Source organism: Copidosoma floridanum, unplaced genomic scaffold (assembly GCF_036245765.1).
Source record: "Copidosoma floridanum isolate Cflo_tuat_1 unplaced genomic scaffold, Cflo_Japanese_pri ptg000014l, whole genome shotgun sequence".
Classification (NCBI taxonomy): domain Eukaryota; kingdom Metazoa; phylum Arthropoda; class Insecta; order Hymenoptera; family Encyrtidae; genus Copidosoma; species Copidosoma floridanum.
The window spans coordinates 7197258-7211412 of record NW_028321891.1 but is presented as its reverse complement, the minus strand read 5'-3'; the positions used below and the strand labels follow the sequence as shown (position 1 = coordinate 7211412).

The following is a 14155-nucleotide window of genomic DNA, read 5'->3' as shown; positions in this document are numbered from 1 at the left end:
TTGTAAAACATGGGGCTCGTCGTGTTCACAACTGCGTGTAAAATATGAAGAGCGTTTTAAAAATAGCTACCAAGTGCTAGAAAATCACATTTTTGAAAGAGTGTTGCAAGCAAAATATAAATTTGTTCGATACCTTGGTATGACAACAAGTTTGAATCTGAATAATTTCTGTTGTGCCACGATAATCTTAACCTTCTTAATAATTGTTTCTTTGACTCGAGCAGTCGCTGATCATCAGCAAAATCACACGTACCAAGATTCATGGTTGTTTAAATCATCACTTGATAATTAACAAGTAATTGAAAATAGTACCGCTGACGAGCAAATAATTAATCCTTGAGGCTTACAATTATATTCAAACACTTTTAAAGCGCGTACATATGTGTAGATGATGGAAAATCTGTGCGAGAATTTGGAGCGCGCGCTACGAACTAAATTTTGAAATTTCTCGGTCGTACCTCTCTTGACAAGTTGCTAGTGGGGAAAGAGATCGTACGAAAATAGCTCTCGCCAAGAGAAGTTGCCGTAAAATAAGTGCGTGGGTAGTTAGGACAATAATTTTTAGTTATTTTAACCTCTTATGCAACTGAAGTTTTTCGATACAACAGTTCTAATAGCTTTGCTTTGCATGATCTATTTGTCGGTGATACATAAAATAAATATACGATCAATGGAAAATGAAAATTTTACGATGATAATTTTAGCACTTCAAAAATGATTCTAAAGGGTAATTGTAACGTCTGATTACTCACCTCTTAAATAAGATTCCTGTTCCTTGATATGTATATCAGATAAGCGATCCGACAGACTTAGCCTTTCTGCGGTAGGCGTTAAGGATCTTGCTCGTTGTTTAATCTAATCAGAAAGTAAAAATAATATTTTATAAACTACATGTGATAACTATATGATTTTAATATCATGACACGTTTTAAAAAAAAAATTTAATATAAATCTGTGTACAACACTAAACTATGATTGCTAATTGTATCACGAAAATTTTATTCTACATTATTTTTTATTGAAATTACTAAATAATACCTTTAATGTGAAAAATAATCTGTCACAGCCATAGATGTTTTTTACAAGTATGCAGTATGTTCCCTCGTCATCCGAATTTACCCTGTTTAGGGTCAGTCTTACGTAGTCATCTATTATTTCTTTGTGAGATCGTGGTCCATCCGTTATGTCTCTTATACCCTTCATCCATACAACTATTTTCAAAAAATCGTATAAATGTATTATAGATAATAAAATTTTTCAATGTTCAAAGAGCATTAAAAAATATTACCTCTAGGCCTTGGAGTACCACTCATTCTAAACGATATGGATACGGGCTCTCCACTTGTTACGTACATCACCTTTTCAACGGGTCTCGAAATAAACATAGCTGGTTTTCCAAGATCATCAAATTTACTTAACGGTATAACTTCAACAGTTGCACTTGTATCAACATGACCATACGCATTGCTCACGCGTGCAATGTAAGTACCGGCCTCCCCTTCTGTAGCTTCGGGAACAACGAGCGTATAAACTCCAGATTCGGCGTAAGTACGAATTTTGGGACTTGTGATTATTTCTTTTCTTTCTCCTCTGTCACGGAGCCACGTTACATTCGGTGTTGATGTATCTGAGAGTTTCAAACATATTTGAAATACGTGCATGTTCAATAATCTAACTTAATTTTTTTACAATTTCTCATAGAATTACCTTTTATTTCAACCTGAAGAGCTATTGTTCCTCCAGCAGGCACTTTATAATCAGATAAAGAAGTTGATATTTTTGGCAATTTTTCTCTTCCTTTCCTCAAATCATGAATACGTTTATCAAATACATAATCTTTGTGTTCTCTTCTGACACGTTTATTTTTGAAATCTGGAAAAAATTTCTTTAATACAAAATTAAAAACAAGTATTTGCATTTATCAGCAAAAGACAAATAGTTACCATCAAAGTGAACCATGTGATGAATTTGATCAGCGTTTTTATCATTACTTGCTTTACAAACATATTGTCCACTATCTGATACATCAGGATTTGATATGTGTAAGCGGCAAAAGCCATCATCTTGAATAGATTGTCTGTAACGGCCACCTCTAAGTAGTCGTTCATCTTTCAGCCATGAAACTGAAGGAGTTGGCTGGCCACGTACGCGAGTTTCAAGGATTAACTCTTTATCAGACAATCGATATTTATCTATAAATAAGAATCATGATCAATGGACACTCACTATATCTTTGCTTAAACTTATGATAATTTGTGAGAGTTAAAACAATTTAGTAAGGCTTCATACACTCAAATAAATTTAATTTTTTTTTCTCACAATAACGTATTACTTAATGTAAATACCTCTTAAAGCAGATGTAAACGTAGGCCTTAAGGGAGAGTATTCGAACGTTGAATAAATTCGTACAGTAGCTTCAGTTGTAGATTGTCCATAAGAATTTTTATCAGTAGCAACGCAGGTATAATAACCAGCATCTTCTAACTCAGCAGAAATAATCTCCAATGTAGCAATGCCGTTTTCATATTTTACGCGTTCACGTCCACCAGGTCGAATACGATCTCCATTCTTTGTCCAGTGTACCTGTGGTTCTGGTTGTCCAATAACTGTACACATCAGCCTTATATGAGAGCCCTCAGCTACCGTGCAGTTGGTCAATTTTGTACAAAAAGTTGGACCTTTCATTCTCTAAAATAGTACAATAAAAGTTAATTTTCAGTATACACGTGCATAAATCTGATTTTTTATATATTTATATCAATAATCATCAAGTATAATAGTCATCAATATCAAACATCAAGTTATAGCTGACGAGTACATTCCAAAACATTTACACTTACATCTGGTAATCTAGTTTTTGAAGATTTTGTTTCAGCTTTTCCTTCGTAAATTATTGTAGGATTTCTTGATTCAAACCTTCTACGAGATCGACTAAGTGCTAGACTCTCTGATACCGATAAAGAATAGTCGTTACTATTAAATGACTTAGGTGTGTATGTTGGGCGCTCAAATTCCTTTTTTATGTTATCGTGTGACCCATAATACGACTTTTTTTTAGGTTCTAATTCATATTGTAAGAAAGAATTCGAGTAAGCTCTATACTTTTTAGAAAAATCAAAACCATACGACATTCTCCCTGCTGTCGTTAAATCTAGAATACTCGTACCACTGAATAAAGAAGGATATGAAGATCGCAAAGTCTTATCTGAACGTGGCAAGTCCTCTCTTGATTTTGATAAAAATGTATTTTTTCTGTTAGGATATAGTCGATGTGGATCTAATACGTCATGTTTTAAACGAGACAAATCACAAAGTGATGATTTCTTGTAATCAAAACTTATCGGACTTCCAACTCGTCTAATGGTAGGTCCATCGTAAGATGAGTAAAAATTAAATTTTGCACAGTTTGAGAGAAGATTTTTATTTCTATTGTAATGAAAATCTATCTTTTTTACTTCATCCCGTAAGGTAGGACTCGACCGATCATTAAGTAAAATCATTTTACTTTCCTTAATTTGATCTTCACCTCTTTTTGATTCAACACAAGTTACGGATCTCTTATTCAACGTATTACTATCAACATTAAACTTCATTTCTCGGTGATAATCACTTTTTAAAGCTTCAAGTCTAGATTTACAAGGCAAAGAATCTTCATTTGTGTATTGATAAAGATTTTCGAAAGTTCTGGTTTTAGGTGAAGACTCAATCGTATATCTATCATAACTTAAATTTTCTGTACTTCTAACCATTTTACTACCACCCGTTGCTGTAAATTTACTTATATTTGTTCTTTCTTCCACAGCTCTTGCAACATCTACACCGTTTCTAATGCGTTTTGTACCTTCTAAAGCGCTTTTATTTTTTATCCATTTATCTTTTTGATTTTCTTCACTAATTACATACTCCTTCAAATTACTTTCTTCTCTACTACTTCTCTTACCACTTACTACTTCTTCAGTAATAATTGCCTTTTTCCTCCAATCACATACCTCCTGTTCACGTGTCTTCGTATGTTGATCCTCCTTAGTAATATTAACTGTTTCCTCCTTCAAACGTTGTGTTTCTTTCTTGATATATTTCGTTTCTGCACTAATTTCTTCGCTAACGAGCCTACTGGCTTCATCTTTTATCATACGTTCTACTTCATCTACTTGAGTTTTTTCAGCCTCCTTCTGTTGTGGCTTTTTATCTTCTATTTTTAATTCGTCTTCTTCAGCCTTCTTACGTTTTATGTCATTTTCTAACTTTACACCATCCTTCTCTTCATTTTCTTCTAGCCTCAGATTTTCTTCCTTTTCCATCATATCATGTTCCACTAGTTCATTTTTAACTTTTTTAACTTCCGTCTGTTTTCGCATTTTATTTTCTTCTTCTTGAGCCTTCTTAAGTTTCAGCTCTTCTTCCAATCGTATGGCCTCTTTCGTTTCTTTCTCTTGTCTCAGTTTTTCTTCCATTTCTTCCTTGTCACGTTTCATTTGTTCTGCCTTAACTTTTTCCGCCTCTTCCTGTTGTCGCTTCTCATTTTCTTCTTCCTCAGCACGTTTACGTCTTAATTCTTCTTCCAATCGTATAGCCTCTTTCGTTTCTTCTTCTAGTCTTAGTTTTTCTTCCATTGCTTCTTTGTCACGTTTCATTTGTGCTGCTTTCGCTTTTTCAGCCTCCTCCTGTTTTCGCTTCTTTTTTTCTTCTTCCTCAGCCCGTTTACGACTTAATTCTACTTCCAATCGTATAGCCTCTTTCGTTTCTTCTTCTTGTCTGAGTCTTTCTTCCATTTCCTTCTTATCACGTTCTATTTGTTCTGCCTTAGCTTTTTCAGCCTCTTCCTGTTGCCGCTTCTCATTTTCTTCTTCCTCAGCCCGTTTACGACTTAATTCTTCTTCCAATCGTATAGCCTCTTTCGTTTCTTCTTCTTGTCTCAGTCTTTCTTCCATTTCCTTCTTATCACGTTCTATTTGTTCTGCCTTAACTTTTTCAGCCTCCTCCTGTTGCCGCTTCTCATTTTCTTCTTCCTCAGCCCGTTTACGACTTAATTCTTCTTCCAATCGTATAGCCTCTTTCGTTTCTTCTTCTTGTCTCAGTCTTTCTTCCATTTCCTTCTTATCACGTTCTATTTGTTCTGCCTTAGCTTTTTCAGCCTCTTCCTGTTGCCGCTTCTCATTTTCTTCTTCCTCAGCCCGTTTACGACTTAATTCTTCTTCCAATCGTGTAGCCTCTTTCGCTTCTTCTTCTTGTCTCCGTTTTTCTTCCATTTCCTTCTTATCACGTTCTATTTGTTCTGCCTTAACTTTTTCAGCCTCCTCCTGTTGCCGCTTCTCATTTTCTTCTTCCTCAGCCCGCTTACGACTAAATTCTTCTTCCAATCGTATAGCCTCTTTCGTTTCTTCTTCTAGTCTTAGTTTTTCTTCCATTTGTTCCTTGTCACGTTTCATTTGTTCTGCTTTAACTTTTTCAGCCTCTTCCTGTTGTCGCTTCTCATTTTCTTCTTCCTCAGCACGTTTAAGTCTTAATTCTTCTTCCAATCGTGTGGCCTCTTTCGTTTCTTTCTCTTGTCTCAGTTTTTCTTCCATTTCCTTCTTATCACGTTCTATTTGTTCTGCCTTAGCTTTTTCAGCCTCTTCCTGTTGCCGCTTCTCATTTTCTTCTTCCTCAGCCCGTTTACGACTTAATTCTTCTTCCAATCGTATAGCCTCTTTCGTTTCTTCTTCTAGTCTTAGTTTTTCTTCCATTTGTTCCTTGTCACGTTCTATTTGTTCTGCCTTAGCTTTTTCAGCCTCTTCCTGTTGCCGCTTCTCATTTTCTTCTTCCTCAGCCCGTTTACGACTTAATTCTTCTTCCAATCGTATAGCCTCTTTCGTTTCTTCTTCTAGTCTTAGTTTTTCTTCCATTTCCTTCTTATCACGTTCTATTTGTTCTGCCTTAGCTTTTTCAGCCTCTTCCTGTTGCCGCTTCTCATTTTCTTCTTCCTCAGCCCGTTTACGTCTTAATTCTTCTTCCAATCGTGTGGCCTCTTTCGTTTCTTTCTCTTGTCTCAGTTTTTCTTCCATTTCCTTCTTATCACGTTCTATTTGTTCTGCCTTAGCTTTTTCAGCCTTTTCCTGTTGTCGCTTCTCATTTTCTTCTTCCTCAGCCCGTTTACGTCTTAAATCTTCTTCAAATCGTATAGCCTCTTTCGTTTCTTCTTCTAGTCTAAGTTTTTCTTCCATTTCTTCTTTGTCACGTTTCATTCGTGCTGCTTTAGCTTTTTCAGCCTCCTCCTGTTTTCGCTTCTCATTTTCTTCTTCTTCCGCCTTTTTACGTCTCAATTTTTCTTCCAATCGTGTAGCCTCTTTCATTTCTTCCTCTTGACTCAGTTTTTCTTTCATTTCCTTCTTATCACGTTCTATTTGTTCTGCCTTAGCTTTTTCAGCCTCTTCCTGTTGTCGCTTCTCATTTTCTTCTTCCTCAGCACGTTTACGACTTAATTCTTCTTCCAATCGTATAGCCTCTTTCGTTTCTTCTTCTAGTCTTAGTTTTTCTTCCATTTCTTCTTTGTCACGTTTCATTTGTGCTGCTTTCGCTTTTTCAGCCTCTTCCTGTTGTCGCTTCTCATTTTCTTCTTCCTCAGCACGTTTACGTCTTAATTCTTCTTCCAATCGTATAGCCTCTTTCGTTTCTTCTTCTAGTCTTAGTTTTTCTTCTATTTCTTCTTTGTCACGTTTCATTTGTGCTGCTTTCGCTTTTTCAGCCTCTTCCTGTTGCCGCTTCTCATTTTCTTCTTCCTCAGCCCGTTTACGACTTAATTCTTCTTCCAATCGTATAGCCTCTTTCGTTTCTTCTTCTAGTCTTAGTTTTTCTTCCATTTGTTCCTTGTCACGTTCTATTTGTTCTGCCTTAGCTTTTTCAGCCTCTTCCTGTTGTCGCTTCTCATTTTCTTTTTCTTCAGCCTCCTGAAGATTTAGCTCTTCTTCTAATCGTATAGTCTCTTTTGTTTCTTCGTTTTGTCTTAGATTTTCTTTCTCTTCCTTTATTACGGGTTGTATTTCTGCTACATATTCATAGTCTCTTAGGTTTTGTTCCTCAGTTATGAATTGCAATCGATCTCTAAGTTTTTGCAATGGAGCAAGTAATAATTGTAATATGTGGCTAACATCACCTAATAATGGTTTGTCTTCTAATACAAGAGTTTCTTTTTTTTCATTTTCTAAACTTTCTGACAATGTAGGTAATTGTAGTTCTAAGTTTTCTAATATCATGCCGAGATTTTGTAATGCCTGTAATCGGTCATTTTCCAAAGCTGTTTCATCTTTGTGTTCTGAATTTTCTTTTGTTTTTTGGACATTATCAATTGATATTTTTAAGTTTAATAAACACTCACTGATAGTATCATAAGAAGGCACAGTTGTTTCCAATGCTATGAGTGCTTCTAGAGTTTTGGGTGCTTCAATAAGTAACGGTAGAATTTCTTGCAACTCATAAAGTGGTTCGCTAATAACAAACCATAACGCACTTTCGACTTTCCTTTTTTCATCATCTACTTTTGTTTCTTCTCTTGGACACTGAACTTTTGCATCTGATTCCTGATTTTCTATGGATTCAGATTTTTCTAGGTTTTTATTCGGTTTTTTATTTTTTTTGTTAATTTCTTCTTGTGTTACGTTTTCGGTCTTTAATTCTATATTGAGTTTGCTCTGTGTATCTTTACTATTTTCTACGTCTTCTGTTTTTGTACTTAATTTTTTTTTCTCTCTAAAATCTTCTGATACTTGTTTTTTAATTTTACTTTCAGGAACATCTTGTTGGTCTTTAATATTCGTATCATCTACACATAATACTTTTGCTTTACTTTGAGCTACTTCGATGAAGTTTTCAAGTTCTTCACCTGATTCTTGCTTTATTAAAAATTCCTTTTTAACACAAGATAAGTCAGCATTGTTTTCAATTTCTGAAAATGTTTGAAGTTCTTGAAACATTACCTTTTCTTGACAAGAATCTTTCAATTCAGCTTGATCTCTTCTTATAAAATCACATATATTACCAGTAACATCTTGAATATTTTCAGTATCTTCTGCCTCAGCAGTGTGTAGCTTGAGTTTTTGCTTATCAGTTGTCACTTGATCTGTTATGCAAGAATCATTTGTTTCGGGGGAAGAAACTTTTTCAGCAGAAATACCCCTAATGCACTCTGCACTTTTTGCTTGATAAGTAGAGTCATGTACTTTTTCAGACAACTCATCAGTTGTAACATTTTCAGTTGGTAACTCTAAGGACTTTTCTTTAACTGTCCTTATGGCTGCCATCTCTTCTATATTTTCAACCATAGCTTGCATATCAGACTCTTCAGAACCTTCTTGGGATACTATTTTTTCAACGACTAATTCGTGGCATGATTCATTGGTAACTTTGACTTCTTCATATTTTGAAAGCACTGACTTTATATCCTGTTCACTTGAAATAAGATGGTCACTTTGCAACTCAGCTAAATTTAAAACGCTTCCGATGGGTTGTTCATCCATATGTGGATTAAAGTATGTTATTTCTTCAACACTTTCAATGGCCTTTCTTGTTTTTATTGTCTCTAGATCTATCTCAGAAATTTCCAAATCATACGGTACTTGCTCTTGAACTATTAGTCCTAAACGTTCTCTTAAGTCATGAAGTGGTGCAATCAATGTTTTTAGAGCGGTGCTGACATCACTACTATAAATCATTTCACTTGTTTGTAATGAAATTTCTTCTTTTTCCATGTTCTGATCTGCAAGTATCGGTAGATGCTCTCCTAATTTTTCTAAGGCAACAGCTAAATTTTTCATAGCGGGTAAACTTTTTTCTTGCCAAGACGTGAGAGTTATTTGTTCAGAATTATCACTGACAATTTGCTGCATGGCTGCAATTGAAGAATACAAATCAGTTAAACGTTGCATGATAACTTGACTCTGAGCAGCACTTGGTTCTCTAATACTCATTTCTGTAGGAGTTTCTATGATTGTTAAAATTGACTGCTGTAAGTTATTCAAAGGTTCAATTATCATGGACCATGAAGCTGTAATACTATGTCGCCTATCAGGAATCTCTCCTAAAGATTCAATAATATTCACAGAATCTTTTTCTACTGACTTATTTGCTGCACTTTCTGTGTGTACAATACTTTTTAATGGTGACTCCTCTAATTTTTTATGTTCTAAATCAATTAAACTAAATGATTCCTTTTCATTTTCTGAAATCGTCTCTTCAGTAGCAAACTTTAAAGTAGTCAAACTTTCAGTTTCTTGCTTTGATACTTCAATAAATTCATCAACTATAGTTTCAACTGTTGTCAAAATTGTAGGAAGTTTACCGTCTAATTCCTTTTTTTTATCTTCTTGTGGCTTTTCAGTTTTAGAATCAATTAAACTTTTTTCATCACCAATAATAATTTGTTCTACAGTTTGGGAACGCGATGAAACAGAAGCATCTTCATAGTTTTTTGAAATTTCAGTTATAGTTTGCTTTATACTATTAAGAGGTACTGTGACTGCAGATAAAGTTTCAATGACAGAAAATTTTTCGTTGGCTCCCTCTATCGTCAGCTCATTTTGAAGTTTTAAAAATGTTGAAGCCAAATTTGAAGTACATTCCCCTAATTCTTGTAAAAAACTTACAGAATCTTCTTGTAAATTTAAACTTAAATCTTGCTTTACTGATTCCAAGGATGAAAGTAAATGTTTTGCAGGATATAAAAATCCTTCAATAATTGCTTCTTCATCTAAAGGTTGATCTGAAGATTGTGAAAATTGAATTTGAGCCAATTGAATCTGTTTTGATAAAGTTTCTAAGGGTTGTAAAATAGCATCTAATGATGGTTTATCCATTTTCTCCTTAATAATAGTAATTTTTTCTCCAAGTTTCTGCAAAGGTATAATAGACCTTTGTTGTAAAGTTTCTAAACAACTTTGTCGACGTTGATAATTAGCTTTGCTGTAAAATAATATACAATTAAAACTTAATAAAATATGAGATCAATATTTTTATAAGTGCTTTGATTACCTTATTTGATTTTGAAATGAAACTATAGCAGAATCTAATGCATCAACCGATGTTGTAATAAAGTTTTCCAATATACTCATGTTTTCAGTATTATTAATTTCATTGCGTATTTTGCTGATACCAAATCTTACTTCTTCCACAGCTCGCATCATAACATTTTTTCTTTCATCCAGCAAGCCAGTATCAGAAATAGATGTTTTTCTACAACTTTTTACCACGGACAGAGAACTTTGTAATTCAACCAGAGGTTCAATCAAATATTTTAAAATTGAAACAGTGTTTTTATTACTTTCATCGTGATAATCTGCAGTTTCTATACGATTGTACAACTCATTCAAAGAATCACGAAATTCGCCAATTGGTGTAATCAAAACATTGGCTATATCTATTTCTAAATTATCTTCAACGGCCGTATCGAGAGGTATTTCATGCATTTTTTCATTGATAATATCGAGTGGTTTAAAAATATTACGTAATGTACTAAGTATTTCTTGTCTAGAGCTAACTTCGTCAAGTGCAAGAGGAATCTGAAATTCTATATCTTCAAGTACTCGTGCCATAGCATCTAAACTTACACGACTTGATGTTTCTTCACTTTCTACTGTGTACGAATGTGCTTCCAATGCTAGTTGCAAAACATTAAATTCAATAGCTCGTATTGGTTGATCCAGCCGATTTAACAAAAGTACTTCTGGTGCTCCATGATCCTGAGTTTGAGATAATGCTTCACGAACTTCTAAAATTGGTTGCAATAGTTCTTTTAGAGATAGTGATATTTTTTCCGCCCCTTCACAAGATTCAGCATGAGATGATTCAGATTTTTCATCTGATGTTTCTACAGTCATGTGAGAAATATTTGAACGAACAACTAATATAGTTCTGCGCAGATTTTCAAGAGCTTCAGCTAAACGAGATACGGGATGAGATGTAAACTCTTGCTCAAATTCATCTAGAATTTCTGATATGTCTTGCTGAATTTCTTGCAAAGATTGGGAGATAATGAGGGCGAATTCTTCTTTTGGATAAATTACATGTTTATCTGAAATTTTGTCCGATCTTTTATGTACTTCATCATGAATTTCAAATACTCTGCCTGCATTCTCACCAATAAGGATTCGATCGACTATGTTTGGCTCATTACTCGAAATATTTTCATCTTTTGGAGCAATTTTGTTCGATGAATTTTTTAAACCTCTTTCTATAAATGAAAAGTCTGAAATTTCTAATGATCCTTCATCGACTTCGTCTTGATTTTTTATACTTTGTAATTCAGCTTTCTCTAACAAGTTTCTGTGGTCAAAATCTGCAGATGAATAACTTTCAGATATTATGCTATATTCTTCTTCGACAGCGGTTTTCGTTGAAGGTCTCGTGTGCAGAACAATATCTTTTTTCAAACCATCAATTACATCAATTATAGAATGAATTTCTTCAGTTTGAATGATTTCATCTGCAAAATTTACCATTACTGCTTTAAGCCTGGAAAAAATTTATTTAAAAAAACATTTTTTTAATCAATAAATATACGTCATAAAAAGTAATGTTTTCACCTTTCAATTGGTTGAATTATTTCAATGGCTATTTTTTGTTCTTGTAACGTACTATCTTCAGTTATCAAAGCATCTTCGAATTTTAATAGCGGTTCTTTCAAACTTGATAATTCATCAACCAGACTTTCTATATTTGGGTTCGAGGTCATTGAAATTTTATCTGTAGAAATAGCTGTATTGCCAATGATTTGTCTTAAATCACTAACCGTTTGAAATATACGAGATGATTCAATATTTCCAATAGTTTTTTCACACTTGTCCATTATTGTAGCTAATTCGAAATGCACCGTACTTAACTCTGATGCCATTCGTAAACTATTAACAACCTGTTGCATACTTCGTTCTTCATCAAAACTTTTGACTTCTTGAATATTTATTCCACTTTTATCATCAAGAGTACCTATTATCATTGGAATATGTTGTTGTAATTCCTTAATAATTGTATGAATTGGTTGTATCGCATCTGAAATCTTATTAATCGATTCAAATGTTTGAGCATTCTGAATAACAGTTTGGACAACATTCTCGAGTGAATCAAGAGGCAATATTAAATCTTTAATTATATTTAATTCTTCTGGTACTGGATCCATCGTAAGTGATAACTGCAAGTCTATTAAAGGCTCTTTTAAATTACTCAGTGCATTAATGGTTTCATCTTTTTTCAATGTTGTTGTTTTATGAACAGCAAATGACACTGCATTCCTCAATTCTGCTAAACTCAAAGCTAATTCAGATTGAAGAATTGGAGATGCTTTTTCTTGATCAATTCTTTCTATTTTACCTAAAACAGCGTTTACTGAGGATTGAACATCAATAAGAGGATCCAGGATTATTTCTGGTAAATTAGCATTTTTATCAAAATCTTCATTTTTTTCCAATTTTGATTTCGAAAGTTGTTCTGCAGCAGCAACTAAAGACGTCTTTAAATTGACAACAAAAGCTGTTCTGTAATCACTTTCATATCCTTCAAGCGCAACTACAAGTGCATCTAATCTTGAAAGTATTTCATTAAACGCGTATGACATTTGATCTACTTCTTTATATGTTTCTTCAGATAAATTATTTTGAAGCATACATTTCGATGACCGTTCAAGATCTTCTAATGGTCGTGACAAAGATTCTACAAGTACAGCATCTATATTTTCTGTCCATCCACCAAACTAAAAATAAAGTCATTATTTACTTTAAATCTGGAGTAAAAATTATCAATAATAAAGACGTATGAAATTAAAACATCATCATGGCAACGTATATACTAATTAATTGTTAAACTAATACACTATTATTGTACAAAAAAATACCTGGTTTAATGTAATACTGCTTAAATACGCTTTCAATACATTATGAATAATTTGTAAAGCTGATATTATCTCATTTCTAGCAGCCGCATTTACTTTTTCGAGATTTGATCCAAGTTGGTCGGTAATTTGAATCGTTCGTTCAAGTATTACAGGACTTACGCTAACATTGCGACCAGATAATTCATATTCAAACTTTGATAGGCCAAAAAGAATTTCATCAACAGGATCGATTAACGACTCCATGATTGATAAGTTAGTTTGAACGTTATCTTGGCGCTTGATTAATTCCAGTCCTCTCAAAAGTTCTTCAGTGGGACCTCCAATGGTTTCTAATAACGATATTCGCATATTTTGAACAAGCGATCTGTCACCCGCATTTTTCAAAGCTTTCGTTTCAATGTCAGCAACTATTTCACATAGATTTTGTACTGGAATTACAACATTATTCGTTAAAAATGCATTAATAAATTCTTCATCTTCGGAAAGATAATCTGAATCTATCAAAGCTTCCCGAATCACTAAAACAGGGTCAGAAATTTGCCTCAGTAACTCAACTAATCGTTCTTTATTCGATCTTGAAGAAGGTCTTTCCTCCTCATCTTCGAAAGATACTTTCGTTTCTAAAGATTTTCTATGTTTAATTTCATCTTCACCACCCATTAAAGATTCTTCAAAACTACTTGCTTCACCTATTTTTCGTTTTTTTTTGGACTCTTCTCTTTGCCGTTCCTTTTTCACCATGCCAGTAACCGAGTCTAATAATGGATCGTCAATATCTAGACTTAAATCTTTACTCATACTTCTTTTTTTAGTTTCTTTTCGCTTGTTGTCAGCTTGCATGGAACTTTCTGCTTTTGTGTGAACCGAAGAAAGAGCATCTGCAAATGCCTCGCTATCCATGTCTATTTCAAAATCAAATCCATCTTTTTTCTTACTTAAAGTTGGTCCTCTCGCACTGTGATAACTTTCTGATTCGTGTTCAAGTACCTTCGAAGAAATACTTCCAGATTTTCTTCGAGGAGGTTTTTGCGGTGATTTTCCTTCATCAAATGATTCTGTTAGCGGTGGTGAAGAAAGAGATACACCATCTATGATAGACAGATCTTCTAAATCGGCTTCAGTGCGTAAGTCGTCACCTTCTTCAAGGCTAACGAAGTAATCTGGCGATACATCGATAACTACTGCTTCCATGAGTAAGTTACCAGAGGTTGAAGATTCCTTGACAAAACGCATAGGTGGTAGTTCTATGACGTTTTGTTCTGTAATAAGTTACAATATTTACTATGTTTTCAATCCGTTCGA

The 14155-nt window shown here is 34.0% G+C and overlaps 1 protein-coding gene across 1 annotated transcript in view; it reads right to left on the bottom strand.

Annotated features, from left to right (window-relative positions):
* The window catches only part of LOC106636691 (uncharacterized), an 85974-nt gene that overhangs the window by 55121 nt on the left and 16698 nt on the right, over positions 1–14155 (bottom strand). Inside the window, exons 13-22 of the mRNA XM_023391068.2 lie at positions 12854–14112; positions 11553–12712; positions 10003–11481; positions 2841–9933; positions 2346–2688; positions 1944–2192; positions 1708–1872; positions 1289–1627; positions 1039–1211; positions 753–855 (exon numbers count right to left, since the gene is read on the bottom strand). Coding sequence (XP_023246836.2) covers positions 753–855; positions 1039–1211; positions 1289–1627; positions 1708–1872; positions 1944–2192; positions 2346–2688; positions 2841–9933; positions 10003–11481; positions 11553–12712; positions 12854–14112 — 12363 coding nt within the window. The remainder of the gene's footprint in view (positions 1–752; positions 856–1038; positions 1212–1288; positions 1628–1707; positions 1873–1943; positions 2193–2345; positions 2689–2840; positions 9934–10002; positions 11482–11552; positions 12713–12853; positions 14113–14155) is intronic.